Below are 15630 nucleotides of genomic sequence, written 5' to 3'. Positions count from 1 at the left end.
CGTTTAAATGCAGCTGATCAGGGTGATTTCAAAAGAACTGTTTAACACCTAATAGAGAGGTTATCTGAAAGGCTATGTAGGTTTTAAAACATAAATAAATGAATAAATATGGCACTTAAGATGGCACTAATGTAGTGCATCAGAAACCATCCCTTTTTAGGGATCATTAAAGGCATAGTTCACCCAAAAATAAGAAATTAAATATATAAGAATTTTTTTTTGTTATCATTGTCTTATTTAATTTCAAAATTATATGACTTACTTCCTTCTGCGGAACATCAAATAATTTTAATTAAATGTTTTTAAGGATGTTCTGGTAGCTCTTTTTCATGCATTTACACTGAAAGTGGATTTCAAAAAGGACTAAAAAAGTAGTTTATACAACTGGCTCTATTAAAAAGAAATTCTCTTTTTTGTGTTTCACAGAAGATAGAAAGTCATACAGATTTGGAATGAAAGAAGGGGATGAAAAAAATGACTAAATGTAAAAACCCTTTATGAGCGAACAATTCCTTTAACACAAACAGAACTATTTCCTCATAATGGGCACCCTCATAAATGAACACACACACACACACACACACACGCTATGGTACTGTGGACATGATGCCACATTCTGTTTTGGCTGTATGACATTTTCCTCTGTGCAGTTCCTCAACTCTCTCAAGTTCTCCAGACAGCCTCAAGTTTAGTTTGTGTGCTTTTTAAACATCCATTCAGCACTGTCTCTGGTCTGGCTCATTGTCGTGCTCAGCTCGTATGCTGCTGTAAACATTTATGTTGTGGTCTGAAGGATGCCAGACGTGTGTTTTGAGAGTGTTTCAGCATTGCATGCTCATGGTGGGCTCACATATCCACATCCCCATCATACGCCAGAGCCAGTGCCTTCTGTGGACTGCTGCTGGGACTGTCCTTCGGGTTTTTACTGAAACGCAAAACATACAAGCATACTGTATGTGTAAACTCACAACAACCTTGCGTCATAATTTGCTGCAGTTTAAACTATCACCACTAGAGCGCAGAACATACGTAGCCATGTTTCCTATATGAGATTTACTAATTAGGGAGATTTATTTTTTTGCCTTAAAACATATGCCAGTTGTTTATTTTAGAGATAATGTTCAGTCAGGCAGTCATTATGGCAAAATAAACTGACGGGAGGGTGATTAGGACCCTGATTGTTTTATTATGTGAGAAGAAAGAGAATGATAGAGTTATATGAAGAACATTAAACTAGTACAGCCATGTAAAAATCAGTCTCACCACAGGAGGAAGGACATAATGATGAGGAGGAGGATCACGACAAACCCGGCCGCCATCAGCCCATATACCCACAACTTGACACGACCATCTGTCAAAATAAACAGTAATGCTCACAAAGTACAGCTTTTGTAAATCATTCTGACTTGATTCTGGTTGAGAAAACTGACTCTTGACCACTAGTTGTCAATCAAACAACAGAATAATAGAGTGCTGCAAAGATGACATATTTTTGAAGGCTAAAACTCAGAAACGAGTTAGTATTTTAGCATCGTCCTGACGTCAATGGTTTTATTGAATGTGTTTTTGGTTAAACGTTTGAAATAAGCTCAAGATATTTTCACATCTTATTCCACAACATAAAATACATCAGTAATACCTCATTGTGATTTTTTAGAAGCTTTAACTTATCTTGAAAAAGGTGGTTGATAACAATTGGGAAAACAACAGAAGTTGTCGGGACATTAAATTGGTTAACTCCCATGTCCACACGTACACGGGTATTTTTATATAGTATTTTATAGTTTTTCCTTCCGTTTTAAAAAAAATCTCTGTCCACATGAAAAACGCAAACGCATGCTATGAAGCACTGTCAAGAGCATGCCAAACCAACAGGTGGCGATATAATCTCAACCGTAAAGCCATGTTGGCCAATCAGAAGCCTGAAAAAGTTTCCAGTAGGCGGAGATAACAGCGCAGGCTCCGATGTCACAAGCCAAAAACTCCAGTTTCGCCGTCTACACGATAACACTGCAACCGGAGTTTTTGAAAATCTTCAGCCTGTCAGGCGTTTTTAAAAATGTTCGGTTTCAGTGACCTGGTGCTGCGTTTTCGTGTGGATGAACGGCCAAACTGCGTAGAAAAAGCTGCGGTGAAAAGCTGCGGAAAAGCTCGGTGGTTCCAACCCTGGTCCTGGAGGCACCCCAACACTACATGTTTTGCATGACTCCTTAATCAAACACAGCTGATTCAGGTCATCAGCTCATTAGTAGAGACTCCAAGACCTGAAATTGGTGTGTCAGAGAAAGGAGACATGCAAAATGTGCAGTGTTGTGTGCCTCCAGGACCAGGTTTGGGAACCACTGCGTTAACTCATCGACTCGCTAGTCTGCTTTTACAGCCTCATTGTGTTTCTAATCACATTTTTGAAAACTATTCCAAGTCAAACTTTAAGGGAAAAGGTTTTTTAAAGGTTACATATCATGAAAATCTGTCTTTTTCTGAGTTTAAGTGCTATCAATGGGTCCCCGGTGCATCTATCAACCCAGAAACCGTGAAAAAGAACAACACAGTAAATTTTTTTGGTAAGCCTTTCTCTGCAAGTGTGTGAAAAAAAACGAGTGCGTCAGATTTAGCTCCCCCTGTGATGTAGAAAGGGGATCTTATTATAATATTACCAACCCTTAATCTGTAAGTTTCCACCCATGGCGCAATCATTTTGTTTTTGCAAGCGACAATAGTGCACCAGTTCTGATGCAATGGCGAAAGTTCGAGCACAGCATGCTATTGCTAACTGTTCTGTCTTTGGCTGCACCGATGAGCACAGAAACTATTTAGAGTCCCAGCCTCAGAGGAGACAAGAAAGCAGTGATTTATTGATTTATTTACTGTATATTACGCTGCTGCCACACAGATCTGATATAAACATGTAATTTCTTTCCCAGCTGTTTACCTTCACAGACATGTGTGTTTTTAACATAAACTTGTATGTACTGGACAGTTTAAGCGCAATAAGACATTAAAGATAACTAAGTTCAGTACTCACATGATATAATAAATGATGTGTGGGGTATTTTGAGCTGAAACTTTACAGACACATTCTGGGGACACCTTGAGACTTGTATTACATAGTGTAAAAAGGGGCATAATAGGTGAACTTTAAATAAAGACTTGTTGAAGCGTTTATTGAAAGAGACTGAAAGAGTTGCTGGAAGATTAATGGCGGTGAGGTTGAAATCATGCAACCATGGTGTAGTTTGTTTATCTTTCGTTTAGTTTTTTACTTCAAAATCCTATTGGGAACCAGGGTGTGCTACAGCATGCTAATGCATAATCATAGACTTTTGTTGGTCACAGAGTTTATTTTCTACAACAATTCAAAAGCTAACAGAAAGAGTGATGGGTGATGCTAATTTCAAGGTGGCCTAAAAAAAAAAAATTGCAGCACACTTTAGGAAAGCATATGGGTGTTGGTAGTACCTGGTCCAAGAGGCTGCAGTGCCCAGTCCTTAATGTGGTTCTTGTTCCGGGCGTGCTCTGGTCTAAGACGGCCTGCGGTGGTCTTTACATCTGCCTTCTTATGGTCCAGCCCTGGGATTCTGGTACAGTAGTCAAGGAACCCGTGAGAGGTCATGACCTCCGTGAAGCCCTTCTCACAACCACAGACTCCATTCTGACCGAAAGATGGAGAGCGTTTATGAGAGCCATCATCAGAGTGATAGGGCAGCATGGTGACAGCTGGATACTGAGATTTGCTACGTTCCACATATGAGACATACAGTTGTTAATTGCATGGCGTTAGAGGGTGAGATTAAGTTGTGTTATGCGATAATGAAGGTATTTACATCTCACCATAATAGACTGCCAAATGATACCACACTTTATAAACTCTCAGCATCTGTCATTACTAATTTTCATATTAAAATAGGATTCACTGTTGGTAAATGTTACATTATTATAATTAAGGCACTGTGATGTTACCATTATCCAAAACCATGGTTTAACAGCAGCTGTATTATCAAAAGTGTGACTCTCAAGAACATGTCACTATCATATTTCACTTTCCCTATTTCATACTTAGAAATAACAACAGTAACAACAACAGCAACCATTATTATTATTATACATATCACAACCATCCCAGTTGTTACTGTAATGAAGAAATATTCTCATTCATGTAATATTTTTTTTAAATGGTTAGTATTACATTTATGCATTATAGCAATGGATCTAACCAGATGAGAATCAAAATATCCATACACATTAGAGTATGGAAGGAAGTGTTATTTTAGTATTATTTATATTATACTGTTATAGTATTTATTAATAATTTGAATTGGCCTATATTTTCTTATGTTCCATATTCCATTTTTAGTAATTTTGTTATGTGCTTTTGTCATTTTTATTAGTTTTTTGCAGATATTTCTATAGTTTTAATTAATTTTATTTCAGTTTTAGTTCTAGTAATTTTAGTACTTATTTCAACTTATTTCAGTCAGTTGCAAAGGCAACATTTATGAATTTCATACATTTATAAATTTCATATAACATTTATTTCAGCTTGATTTCAATTATGACAATGATTTTTAATCACTTTAGTTTTAATTAACAATAACTATTTACTGGGAGGAAGGAGAGGAAAATGCGCTTAATTTTCATAAAAAATTAAATTTGTCACAATGCAATAAAAAAAGGTCCTTTTATATTTTTGGGATGAAATTGGACCTGGACATTCTTTGTGAGATTCCCCCAATAATGAATGAGATTGTGTGTTGACAGTGTTCTGGGTGTCACCTGTGTGCAGAAGGAGAAGGGTTTGGTGCAGGGAGGGTGACACTGTCGTATGGCTGAGGGCTGGTTCTGAGCAATGCAGCCTCCTAATGTAGAGAAACACTGATTACATTTGGCTAAAATTAAAATCTGAGATTATGTTTTCGCAAGTCCTTTCCACGCCTAAAAAAAGCTATGCAATAAGATATGAAGTTGATTTTTAATGATACTATTTTGAGAATTAATGCATTCTTAATGCAATAGTGCACACCTGTGACATTGACACCATCAGAGCGCTGGCACCACACCAGTCTACGGTTATGCCTCCATTCACCAGTCATCCATTCATAACTAAGACACGTTCCTCCTGGAAGAACAGACAGAAACACACTAGCGTGCTTTTCTGGTTTAGTGGCTGAACAACACTCCCTGTCTATCACTTCTTCATCTTGGAGCTTTTTCTCAAAACAGCTAGAGAAGAAATAACAGCTTGGCAAAACAACAGCTTGGAACTGTCCAAGGCGAAGAGAGAAAAGGGGTTTATTTGTTCAAACAAATAAACAAATAAATAAAAATGTATATATATATATATATATATATATATAACATTAGAAGTAAATTATAACTGATTTAAAAAAAGATTTTGGTGAACTATTCCTTTAACTTCTTTAAAAAAAAAAATATAAAAATATATATATATATATATATATATATATATATATATATATATATATATATAGTGTTCTTTTAAACATGGAGGACTGGTACTTTAGCAATATCTGTCAATCAAAATGTTGAGAATAAGTATGTTCATGACAAACAACAACAACAACTTTAAACCTTAAATTTTACTTTATTTCACCTTGACAATGCATTTTACTGTTTATTTGTACTTAACTGCTTTTTCACACAAAAAAAAAATCTTAATTTTTATTTATAATTATATACGTTTTACAAAAAAAAAAAAAAAATACTGTTCAAAAGTTTAGGGTCTGTAAGATTTTTTACTGAAGTCTCTATTTAATGAAGTCTCTTTTAATGAAGTCCATTATCACCAAGGCTGCATTTATTTGTTTAAAATTATAGTAAAAATGTAATACTGTGAAATATTATTACTGTTTAAAACAACTGTTATTTATTTGACATTTTAAAATAATTTATTATACCTTTAAATCATTTATTCTAAATAATTTATATATTATTTAACAGTAATTTATTCCTGTGATGGCAAAGCTGAATTTTTAGCAGCCATTACACCAATTTTCAGCGTCAAACTCAAACTCAATCAGACGGCTTGGTGTGTTTCTCCTGTACGGCTTCCCACAAACCTCGGCATGGTCGTGTCTCATACATCTGGCTGGGACAGGTGTCCTGGTTCTCCGGGACCTGCGTGACTATGGCTCTAGATCGAGCCTGTCGGCCCCATGTCTCAAAACTCCGCCCATCCAAACACAGCAGCTGACACAAACTCCATGGTGACCATTTGGTTAGGTGACATTCTCCTGACATGCGAGACAGAAATTACAGCCAATGAGCAGTTGCCTAAAGCTCCTCAAGACATATGTGATTAATTAAATGCGAGTAACCCTGTCCTTATCCCTAATTAACCCTTCATTTAGATAAATGTCACCATTAAGTAGTCACTGTGTAATTATTTAGCTTTGTGTTTTGTGAGATGCAGACCTGGACAAGGGATTGTGCAGGGCTGCGGTAACTCCATCTCGCTGACTCTGCTCTGTGAATTTCCCACACACATTTTATCCTCTACTGGAACGGACTGAGGAGGACCTGAAAGAGAACCCCAGTGCACTACACAGGATATTTCCCTCCGACTTTCTCCCTCGCCACAGTCGGCCCCCTGCAAACAGAGAGAGAGAGAGAGCGATTACAGACAGAGCGGAAGAGAATTTCAGCTGTCTGTCACCTTCATGATTAAAAGATCGAAAGATCAAGATTGCAATGCTATTTTGGGCTGTTGAGATGTATTATTCATTTTCTGTGCGCTGCTGAAATATATCAGGACATTTTTCTAGATTCTGTTATTTAGAAAGTGTAAATCTGGTGGGTAGAAAGAAACCGCTCCAGATTTAACCAATATAAAATTGGCTCTCAACACTGTGAGGAGGCCTCCGCTAAATGATTCACAGCTAGAGAGTGTTTCTGATCGCTTGCTGTTCTGATTGGCTAAAGAAGTGTGTTGCTCCCCTGACTAATTTTTTATTTTGTAATTATATACTTTACAGTTGCATATTTTACACCTCAAAAAATATTTTTTACTTCACTTGTACTTATTAAATTTTTTTTTTTAACTAAAAGTGAATCTTTGTTTTCATTTATAATGATATACTTTTTAGGTCAATTTTTACTTTTGTATTTTTTTGCTGACATACACTACCATTGAATAGTTTGAGATTGGTACGTTTTTTTTAAATGTCTTTGAAAGAAGACTTATGCTCACTAAAGCTGCATTTATTTGCTCATATGGTACAAAATATTACTACAATTTGAAATTATTTGATTTTCTATTTGAATCTATTTTAAAATGTAATTAATTCCTATGATGCAAAGCTGAATTGTCAGCAGCAATTTCTCCAGTCTTCAGTGTAACACGATCTTTCAGAAATCATGCTGATTTGCTGTTCAAGAAACATTTCTTATTATTATCAATGCTGAAAATGCTTGTGCTGTTTAATATTTTTGTGAAAACCATAATACATTTTTGTCAGAAATAGAATAGAAAGTTCAAAAGTACATTTCTTTGAAATATAAATCTTTTCTGTCACTTTTGATCAATTTAATGCATGTTTTTATTTATCTAAATGTTTTAGTTTCTTAATTCCCCCCATACTGTATGCTTTTAGTTGTGAAATGAATCAGTAGGGGACAAAAACATTTGTGAATAGGGTTTTGCCATTACTGACTTTAATGTGATGCCACACCTAAATAAAGATCTGAGATTAAGAAATAGAACTCTATCAGGGCTGTTCATAACGGCACAGCGTGGATGATTTTATGAGCTCAGGGGAAACCCTGAAATGATGCATTCACTTTGATGGTTTAATGGAAAGCAGTAGCCTTCAGCTATGTGAATTTCTTCAGTCTGTTCATTTGTGCATGTAAAGGACAACGTCTCAGCAGCAGCGGCTGTTGTTTGAGTTGAACTCAATCAGGTGTACTGCATCAATACTACCTCCACCCTGCATGCTCTCCAGTCCCCCAGTATCCAGCTGTAGCACGGCCTGATGGGACAGGGGCGAGTCTGGGAGAGCTGAGATGGACAGGGACGACCCCCTTCACCGGCAGGCTGCAAAACAGCCCTGGATCGTGTCATTTGGCCTGGAAAATGTACATACAACAAGACAAAAACGCATGGGATCAGAAGCTAAAGTCCAGTGTGAGAACTGTTTGCATGCTGAAATCTAATAAGCACTCTGGGAAGAGTTTACTCGTGGGACCGACAGAGCCTTGAATTGAGATAAATGAGACTGATAAAAGCTTTTAATTAAGCCCCTAACAACAGTCAAGTTCAAGGAAGCATGACTGAACTCTCAAGGGTGTAAACAGCTGTGTGCTATCTTTGCAAAAATACTAGATTCATTTTTACAGGCCCGTGTTGAATTGGTAAGCACCCCTTATGTTTTCATAAAAAAATAAAGTTATTATAATTCAAAAATAATAATATGAATATTATAAAATAATATTAAACATTTATTTATTAATATTAAATAACTAAATTTGTAATTATTATTATTATTATTATTATTCATTTTATTTGCCGGTATTAAAAAGGAAAGCACCAAGTTTTCATCAAAATACGAAAAAAAAGGATTATGAAATAATATTACTTATTTATTAATTTGAAATATCTTTATTTATTTATTTATGATTGTTTGCTTGTTTGTTTGTCAGTGTTGAGAAGGAAAGGATCACTTATGGTTTTGATCAATTTATTTATCATCATCATCATATTATTATTATTATTATTATTATTAAATTGTCCAATTTTAAGAAGAAAAGCCCCACTTATGTTTTATGAAAAAAATATAACTAGTTTTTATGTTATATAATGTTATATGATTGTAAAATGTTAATAATAATAAAAAGTTATTGTTATCATAATGTTTATAATAATAATAATAATAGTTTATTATTATTATTTATTCATTTTATTTGACAGTATTGAAAAGGAAAGTACCACATTTTCATCAAAATACGAACAAATATAAATTATAAGATAATATTAAATATTTATTTATTCATTTTAAATAAACATATTTACTTACTTATTTATTTGTTTTGTTTGCTTGCCAGTGTTAAGAAGGAAAGGCCCACTTATGTTTTTGATCAAAAAGGAAAAGATTATATAATTCTAAAATATTTATCATCATCATCTTATTATTATTTTGTTATTGTCCAGTTTTAAGAAGGAAAGCACCACTTATGTTTTCTTCATAAAATATAACAAAAAGTTATTTTAAAAATGTTATAGAACTGCAAAATGTTAAAAATAACAAAAATAATAGTTTATTCTTATTCTTCTCATTATTATGATATCAATTGGAGATCATACTTTGGCTTCCACAGGTGTGTGAACATTCTGACCAGGTGGACCACTCTGTAATCAGGCAATTAACGGGGCAGCCCACCTCACAGGGGGCAGAGAGCTTTCCACGCGAAGGACCCAACTAAAAAAAAAGAGAAGAAAACAATAAAATGGATTCCCATTAGAGCTTTTGTTGAGAAAGAATCCCAGGGAGAAAAGAACAGTCACCTCTTTGCACGTGCTCAGTTCCACCATCTTCCCGTCGCTGCGGACACAGTTCAGGAGTCTGGTCTTAATCCCACGGCCGCATACTGCATTTTCACTGAGCTGACAGCTGCTCCAGTCTTCACAACATATACACACATAATTCACTTCACTCCATAACATGGACAGACTACATTTTACAGTCTTTCAATTGTGCAAGTGTAAATGCTTGTAACAGTACCTGAGTAAACGTAGGCGTATTTGAGACAGGTCATATTGATACAGGCTTGAGTCTGGTTTAGATCAGGGCAGGTATGATCTCCTTCTGGCCACCTCAAGACACTTCTACTCCTCCACCTCAAATCACCCTCATTACAATCCTGGAGGAACGCAGGCATGAATCACACATGCAAATACACCAATACACAATCTTAAATACAGTGCCTTGTGAAAGTATTCATAGCCCTTCATTTTTTTCACATTTTGTTATGTTGCTGCCTTACGTTAAACTGCTTTAAATTACTTTTTTTTTCTTTACAGTATACAGTATATCAATCTACACTCCATACACCATAATGGTAAAGCAAAAAACTTTTTTTTATTTATTTTAATTTATACATACACTGTATATATCCTAATGGGGACTTCGCATTCACTGTGTTTACAGTAATGCATTTACAACACAAGTCTAAGGGACAAGTCATTCTGGAAAATTTCAAAGCAGAAATTCATAACTTATTTTGGTAAAGCACTTCTGTTAAGTGTGTTATTTGTGCTGCAAAGAAACATTCCCTTAATATAAGCAATGCAGATTTTGGCATTTTTAGAATTTTTTATGAATTAAGATGATTTAATCATTAATGAAGTCCTTTCTTGTAGGGACTCTCAACAGTCTATCATCTAAGAGGAAGATGAGGTCTTTTTCTATTCTCCCGATTCTAAAAACTTAGATTTTTTTTTACCCATCCTGTATTTTAGCACTACTGAATCATTTTGGTAAATCCACTGCAATATCGTATATTTACTAAGGCATTTGGACATTTTATTATCCATTCATCCATCAGTCAAACTGACCACGGTACATTTGGTCCACTGGCTCCACTCTGATGTCACACAGTGGGCGGGGCACGGCAGTAGACAGGTCTCGACTGTGATTGGCTTTTCCTCCTGGTCACACAGTGAGTCATCCACAACCTCATCCTGGTTTTCTCCTCCCCTTTTCAAGCAGCTTCAGGTCGGAGACAAACAAATGTTATCTTTTATCGTTTAAACTGAACCATTACGAGCCTAAAATTCAGACGTCTAGGCACCTCCTAAGCAAAGAAAATCAGGGTGAGAGCGCAAATTCAACCAGAAAACGTTGTTGTTTAGTTATAACATTACCCATGGTTTCCGTGAACTCACTTTAGTCTGAAGGGCAGAATTACGACCTTACTTCTCTTTAAGAAGCAGAGTTATGACCCCATGAATCTGTTTGGCACTGTTGTGACCTCTCCTCGGTTTTGAACGCTGACTTATGAGACAATTTTGCTGTGTGACACACACAGGATCTGTTTTATCATTGTACCATGGAGGTAAAACACAATATATTGTGCTGCTGTTCTCTGGCAGAATGGGGACATTTTAAAAGACACTCTTTTAAACTTTTTTTGATGACTTCTGAGATTATTTGCTTATTTAAAGGCTCTCTGTGATGAGCTCACCGGATTTTGCCGGTCCGGAAGCCCTCTCCGCACACAGGCTGGGGCGGTTCAGCGTTCGTGAGATTGTTTGGTGGGTTTAGCACACACATGGACCAGGACTCCACTTCCCACACATACTGACTGCAGTCAGAGTAACAGGGCAGTACCTCAGACACCTGCTCACAGACAAGATAGCTATGTTTTTATTTATGGCGGCATGCACTCAAGTGTGTGTTTTGTGTGTCTCTGTGTACACAAGAATATACAGAAAAAATACAGCATGCAAATGGTTATACAAGCAGACATATACACTTAAAGACAAAATATTATAAACACATTCACACATGAAAACATAATTCTCTAGTGTACTCACCTGAGCCTTTGTATATATTCAAATCAGCAGAACATGATCAGCAGCAAAACCACAAAAGGTTTGGAAAGACGTGGAAAGGAAAAGTAAAGCAAATCAATGAAAAGCGAGGAAAGGAAAAGGAAATAAAAAGGAATTCAAAGAATGGGGAAAGGGGAAATGGAATGGATGCAGGAAGGAAATGATATAAAAGGAAGAGGAAAATTAATGGGGAAAAGAAAAGAAGAAAGAAAAGGGAAAGGAAAAGGACATCGGAAAGGAAATGAAAAGAAACGGGGAAATGAAAGGAGTGGGAAGGGGAAATACAGCAAACGAAGCAAATGAACAAGGAAAGAACGGGAATTAAACAAATATGGAAATGGAAAGGAAACAAAAGTGAAAGGAAATGGAATGTATAGAAAGAAAAGGAATTGAACGGGAGAGAGAAAATGAAAGTAATAGGGAAAGAAAAGAAAACAAAGATGGAACAGGAAAAAGGGAAGGAAAGGGTAAATGAAAAAGGGAAGGGAAAGTAAAGCAAAGCAAATGAATAAGGAATAAAAAGAAAAAAGGAAAGGAAAGGGAAAGAAATTTAATAAGTAAAGAAACGGAAAGGAAGTGGAAAAAGGAAAGCAATAGCAAAAGAAGGGAAAGGAAATTAAAAGAAAGAAAGAAAACAGAAAGAAATGTGAAAGCAGAGGAGGAGGAAGAGGAAAGTAAAAGTAATGTAAAAGAAAGTAAACAAAGATGGAATAGGAAAAAGGGAAAGAAAGGGGGAAAAGAATAGCGGAAAGGGACAGAAAAAGAAAGGAAAGATTTTCCATTAGTTTCTATTAGAACATGTTTGCCCCAACCATAGAGTTGATTTAGTTATTTAGTGCTTCATTTATATGAGAGAAACTGAGCTGAAGGAAATGCTTGCTGACTCCACTTCAGACAGATGAAACTTTAATGTTTCTTGACCTGCCCTGATGGAATATAAAATAAAGAGAGTGAAATAAAAGGAAAAAAGAGCCAAAAGCAGGGGGGATAAGAGGTTCAGTCCCTGGAGGTCTTGATCCTCTCCAGTCTTGTCTTACTATAACAGAATGTGGTTGAGAAACATTGTGGAAACTGGGAACTGGGAAGCCTGGGGAAGACCCTCAAAGCCAGGCCAAATGAATAATTAATTATACAGTAGGTTTACACACACTGCCTTGTCCTCTGTGACTCCAAAACACAGATGAAGATACAGTACTTATGAATTTATGAACACATATAATTTAAGCATACAAGTGTGGGCATGTATAATTTCACAGCAGGTGATTTTCCTCGAGGCTAATTTAAATAGACTCAACAGCTCTATTATCAATAATAGCTAAAGGTCTCTGGATATTTTAAGTTCTCAGAACAACTCAGGTCTTATTTGGACTAATTAGTTTCTTCATTTCTTACAAGATCAATGAAGTAGAAGTTGAAGTGAATCATTCTCACCTGATTTTTGTAATTGAGTTTTGGGCAGGGTCGACCTCCATTGAAAGGCTTCTCTCGTAGCCACTGAGAGCGAACTTTTACACCCCCACCACAGGAGGCGCTGCAGGCGGACCAATTCGACCACTCACTCAGCTTACAGTCCGTAGAACAGGGTACATGACATGATTCCTCTTCAAATCCTGTAACAGCATACACTTCCTTAGAGATACAGTACATGGAATATACAATATAAATGATAATACCACAAAAAAGTTACAAAAAGTTAAAAAGAACAGCACTTATTCAAAATAGAAATATTTTCTAACAATATAAGTCTTTAATATCACTTTTTATTCATTTAACACACCCTTGCTGAATAAAAGTATTAATTTTTTTTTTTTAAAATATTACTGACTTTTGAATAGTAGTGTATATTGTAACACAAAATGTCTATTTTGAATAAACACTGTTCTTTTAACTTTTTATTTATCAAAGAATCCTGAAAAAAAAAATCACAGGTCTCAAGAAATAGAAATAGAAACAGCACAACTGTTTCCAACACTGATCATAAATCAGTATATTGGAATGATTTTTGAAGGATCATGTGGCATTGAAGACTGGAGTAATGATGCTGAAAATTCAGCTGTGCTTCACAGGAATGACTTATATTTTAAAATATATTAAAACAGAAAACTGCCATTTTAAATTGTAATAATATTTCACAAAATTAAATTTTTTTTCAGTATTTTTATCAAATAGACACAGCTTTGATGACCATAAGAAACTTCGGTAACACTTTCTATGAAGCCCATGCTTATAATGATTTATAGCCCCCTTTATAATTATTTATAGGTAAGTATTACTACTCTATAAATATATTTATAAAGACACAACAACACCTATACCCGCATTATAAGGACACTTATAGTTACATTTATAATATTGTTATTAATACTTATTAAAAATCTTTTGACAGCAGTGTAAGTCTTCAGATCCTTTGCCAAGTAATAACTAATCAGTTTTTTGCTTTGTCATCATGGGGCATGGAGTATAGATTGATTAAAAAATATAATAATTTAAAGGTAATTTAGCCTAAATAATTTACACACTATCCACCCACCCCCCCCCCCCACACACACACACACACACACACACACACACACACACACATATATATATATATATATATATATATATATATATATATATATATATATATTCTTCATTAAAAATAATTTTATTATAGATTTTTGAAAGAAAGCATCACCAGGGCTGCTGCAGAGAGCTGGCTCCACCAATCGTCCCATGTGATCTAGACAGGCAAGAGCTCTGAAACGCTTTCCGTGCCCACACTCGCTGTTCTTCCTCTGAGCTCGCCAGCCCTGGACTGCTTTTTGGCTTTGGTGGGAAACTCCTTGGATGAAAGGATGGCCAGCAATGTTCTTTGCTGGTGAGAGCAAACAAGGAGACCAGGGACCCTGAGGCTGGGTGTGATATTCAGAACAAGGACAGGCTTCTTTCTCCATCAGAGGAAACGACTCCTCCTGTTGGCATCTCCAGTGCTTCTTACTACGACCTGAGAGTTTGAATGAAAGAGGACCTTGGATGGTGCGTGTGCTTTCGGAAAACATTTTGATAATTAGAATAGTTTATGGTTGAACATGTTACCTATCAGAGATCGGGAACGAGTGCGCCAACTTCCACAACCTTGACACAGGCTGAATCTGCTCCAGGACGTGAAGCTACATTCATCTCTGCATGGCATACGGCATTCCCTCACCGGGACGGGCATCAGTCCAACCCACCTCACACAGTCTGTCATATCTGCTGGAGAATCATCCGCACCAACACACGTTACCTCTGAAAACATGACAGAGAGGAAAAATATGTTAAATAATAGCTATAGTGCTCTAAGTAAAATACCATTTTTGGACACTTTTGACAGATTGTCATTTTTGAGTGAACTATCCCTTAAATATAGTGGCCAAGCAGTGCACAACCCAATGAAATCTCCACAACACAATAAAATCACCACAACACAATGCATACGACAAATTTTGTTGTGTTGCAGCTTGTTTCCATTGTGATGCGGCTTCTTTCCGTTGTGTTGCGATTTTTTTCCATTGTGTTGCGACTTGTTTCTGTTGTGTTGCGGCTTGTTTCCGTTGTGTTGCGACTTGTTTCCGTTGTGTTGCGACTTGTTTCCGTTGTGTTGAGCTTGTTTCCATTGTGTTGCGGCTTGTTTCCGTTGTGTTGCAACTTGTTTCCGTTGTGTTGAGCTTGTTTCCATTATGTTGCGGCTTGTTTCCGTTGTGTTGCGGCTTGTTTCATTGTGTTGCGGCTTGTTTCCGTTGTGTTGAGCTTGTTTCCATTGTGTTGCGGCTTGTTTCCGTTGTGTTGAGCTTGTTTCCATTGTGTTGCGGCTTGTTTCCGTTGTGTTGAGCTTGTTTCCATTGTGTTGCGGCTTGTTTCCGTTGTGTTGAGCTTGTTTCCATTGTGTTGCGGCTTGTTTCCGTTGTGTTGCGGCTTGTTTCCGTTGTGTTGCGGCTTGTTTCCGTTGTGTTGCGGCTTGTTTCCGTTGTGTTGCGGCTTGTTTCCGTTGTGTTGCGGCTTGTTTCCGTTGTGTTGCGGCTTGTTTCCGTTGTGTTGCG

At 36.4% G+C, this 15630-nt stretch overlaps 1 protein-coding gene across 1 annotated transcript in view; it reads right to left on the bottom strand.

The window, feature by feature from the left end:
* Positions 1 to 279: 279 nt before the first annotated feature.
* LOC107581677 (thrombospondin type-1 domain-containing protein 7B-like) overlaps positions 280 to 15630 on the bottom strand; it is a 45983-nt gene continuing 30632 nt past the window's right edge. The window contains exons 10-26 of the mRNA XM_016267299.1: positions 14648 to 14839; positions 14247 to 14555; positions 13001 to 13179; positions 11552 to 11557; positions 11200 to 11354; positions 10571 to 10724; positions 9738 to 9876; positions 9521 to 9636; positions 9320 to 9434; positions 7940 to 8085; positions 6433 to 6607; positions 6078 to 6251; positions 5021 to 5116; positions 4774 to 4856; positions 3460 to 3652; positions 1264 to 1351; positions 280 to 925 (exon numbers count right to left, since the gene is read on the bottom strand). Of these exons, the coding sequence (XP_016122785.1) occupies positions 847 to 925; positions 1264 to 1351; positions 3460 to 3652; positions 4774 to 4856; positions 5021 to 5116; positions 6078 to 6251; positions 6433 to 6607; positions 7940 to 8085; positions 9320 to 9434; positions 9521 to 9636; positions 9738 to 9876; positions 10571 to 10724; positions 11200 to 11354; positions 11552 to 11557; positions 13001 to 13179; positions 14247 to 14555; positions 14648 to 14839 (2399 nt within the window). The 3' untranslated portion in view covers positions 280 to 846. The remainder of the gene's footprint in view (positions 926 to 1263; positions 1352 to 3459; positions 3653 to 4773; positions 4857 to 5020; positions 5117 to 6077; positions 6252 to 6432; positions 6608 to 7939; positions 8086 to 9319; positions 9435 to 9520; positions 9637 to 9737; positions 9877 to 10570; positions 10725 to 11199; positions 11355 to 11551; positions 11558 to 13000; positions 13180 to 14246; positions 14556 to 14647; positions 14840 to 15630) is intronic.

Source organism: Sinocyclocheilus grahami, unplaced genomic scaffold, assembly GCF_001515645.1.
Source record: "Sinocyclocheilus grahami isolate Dianchi unplaced genomic scaffold, SAMN03320097.WGS_v1.1 scaffold3.1, whole genome shotgun sequence".
Classification (NCBI taxonomy): Eukaryota; Metazoa; Chordata; class Actinopteri; order Cypriniformes; family Cyprinidae; genus Sinocyclocheilus; species Sinocyclocheilus grahami.
Note: the sequence above shows the minus strand (reverse complement) of the source record. Positions and strands in the feature narration are given on the sequence as shown.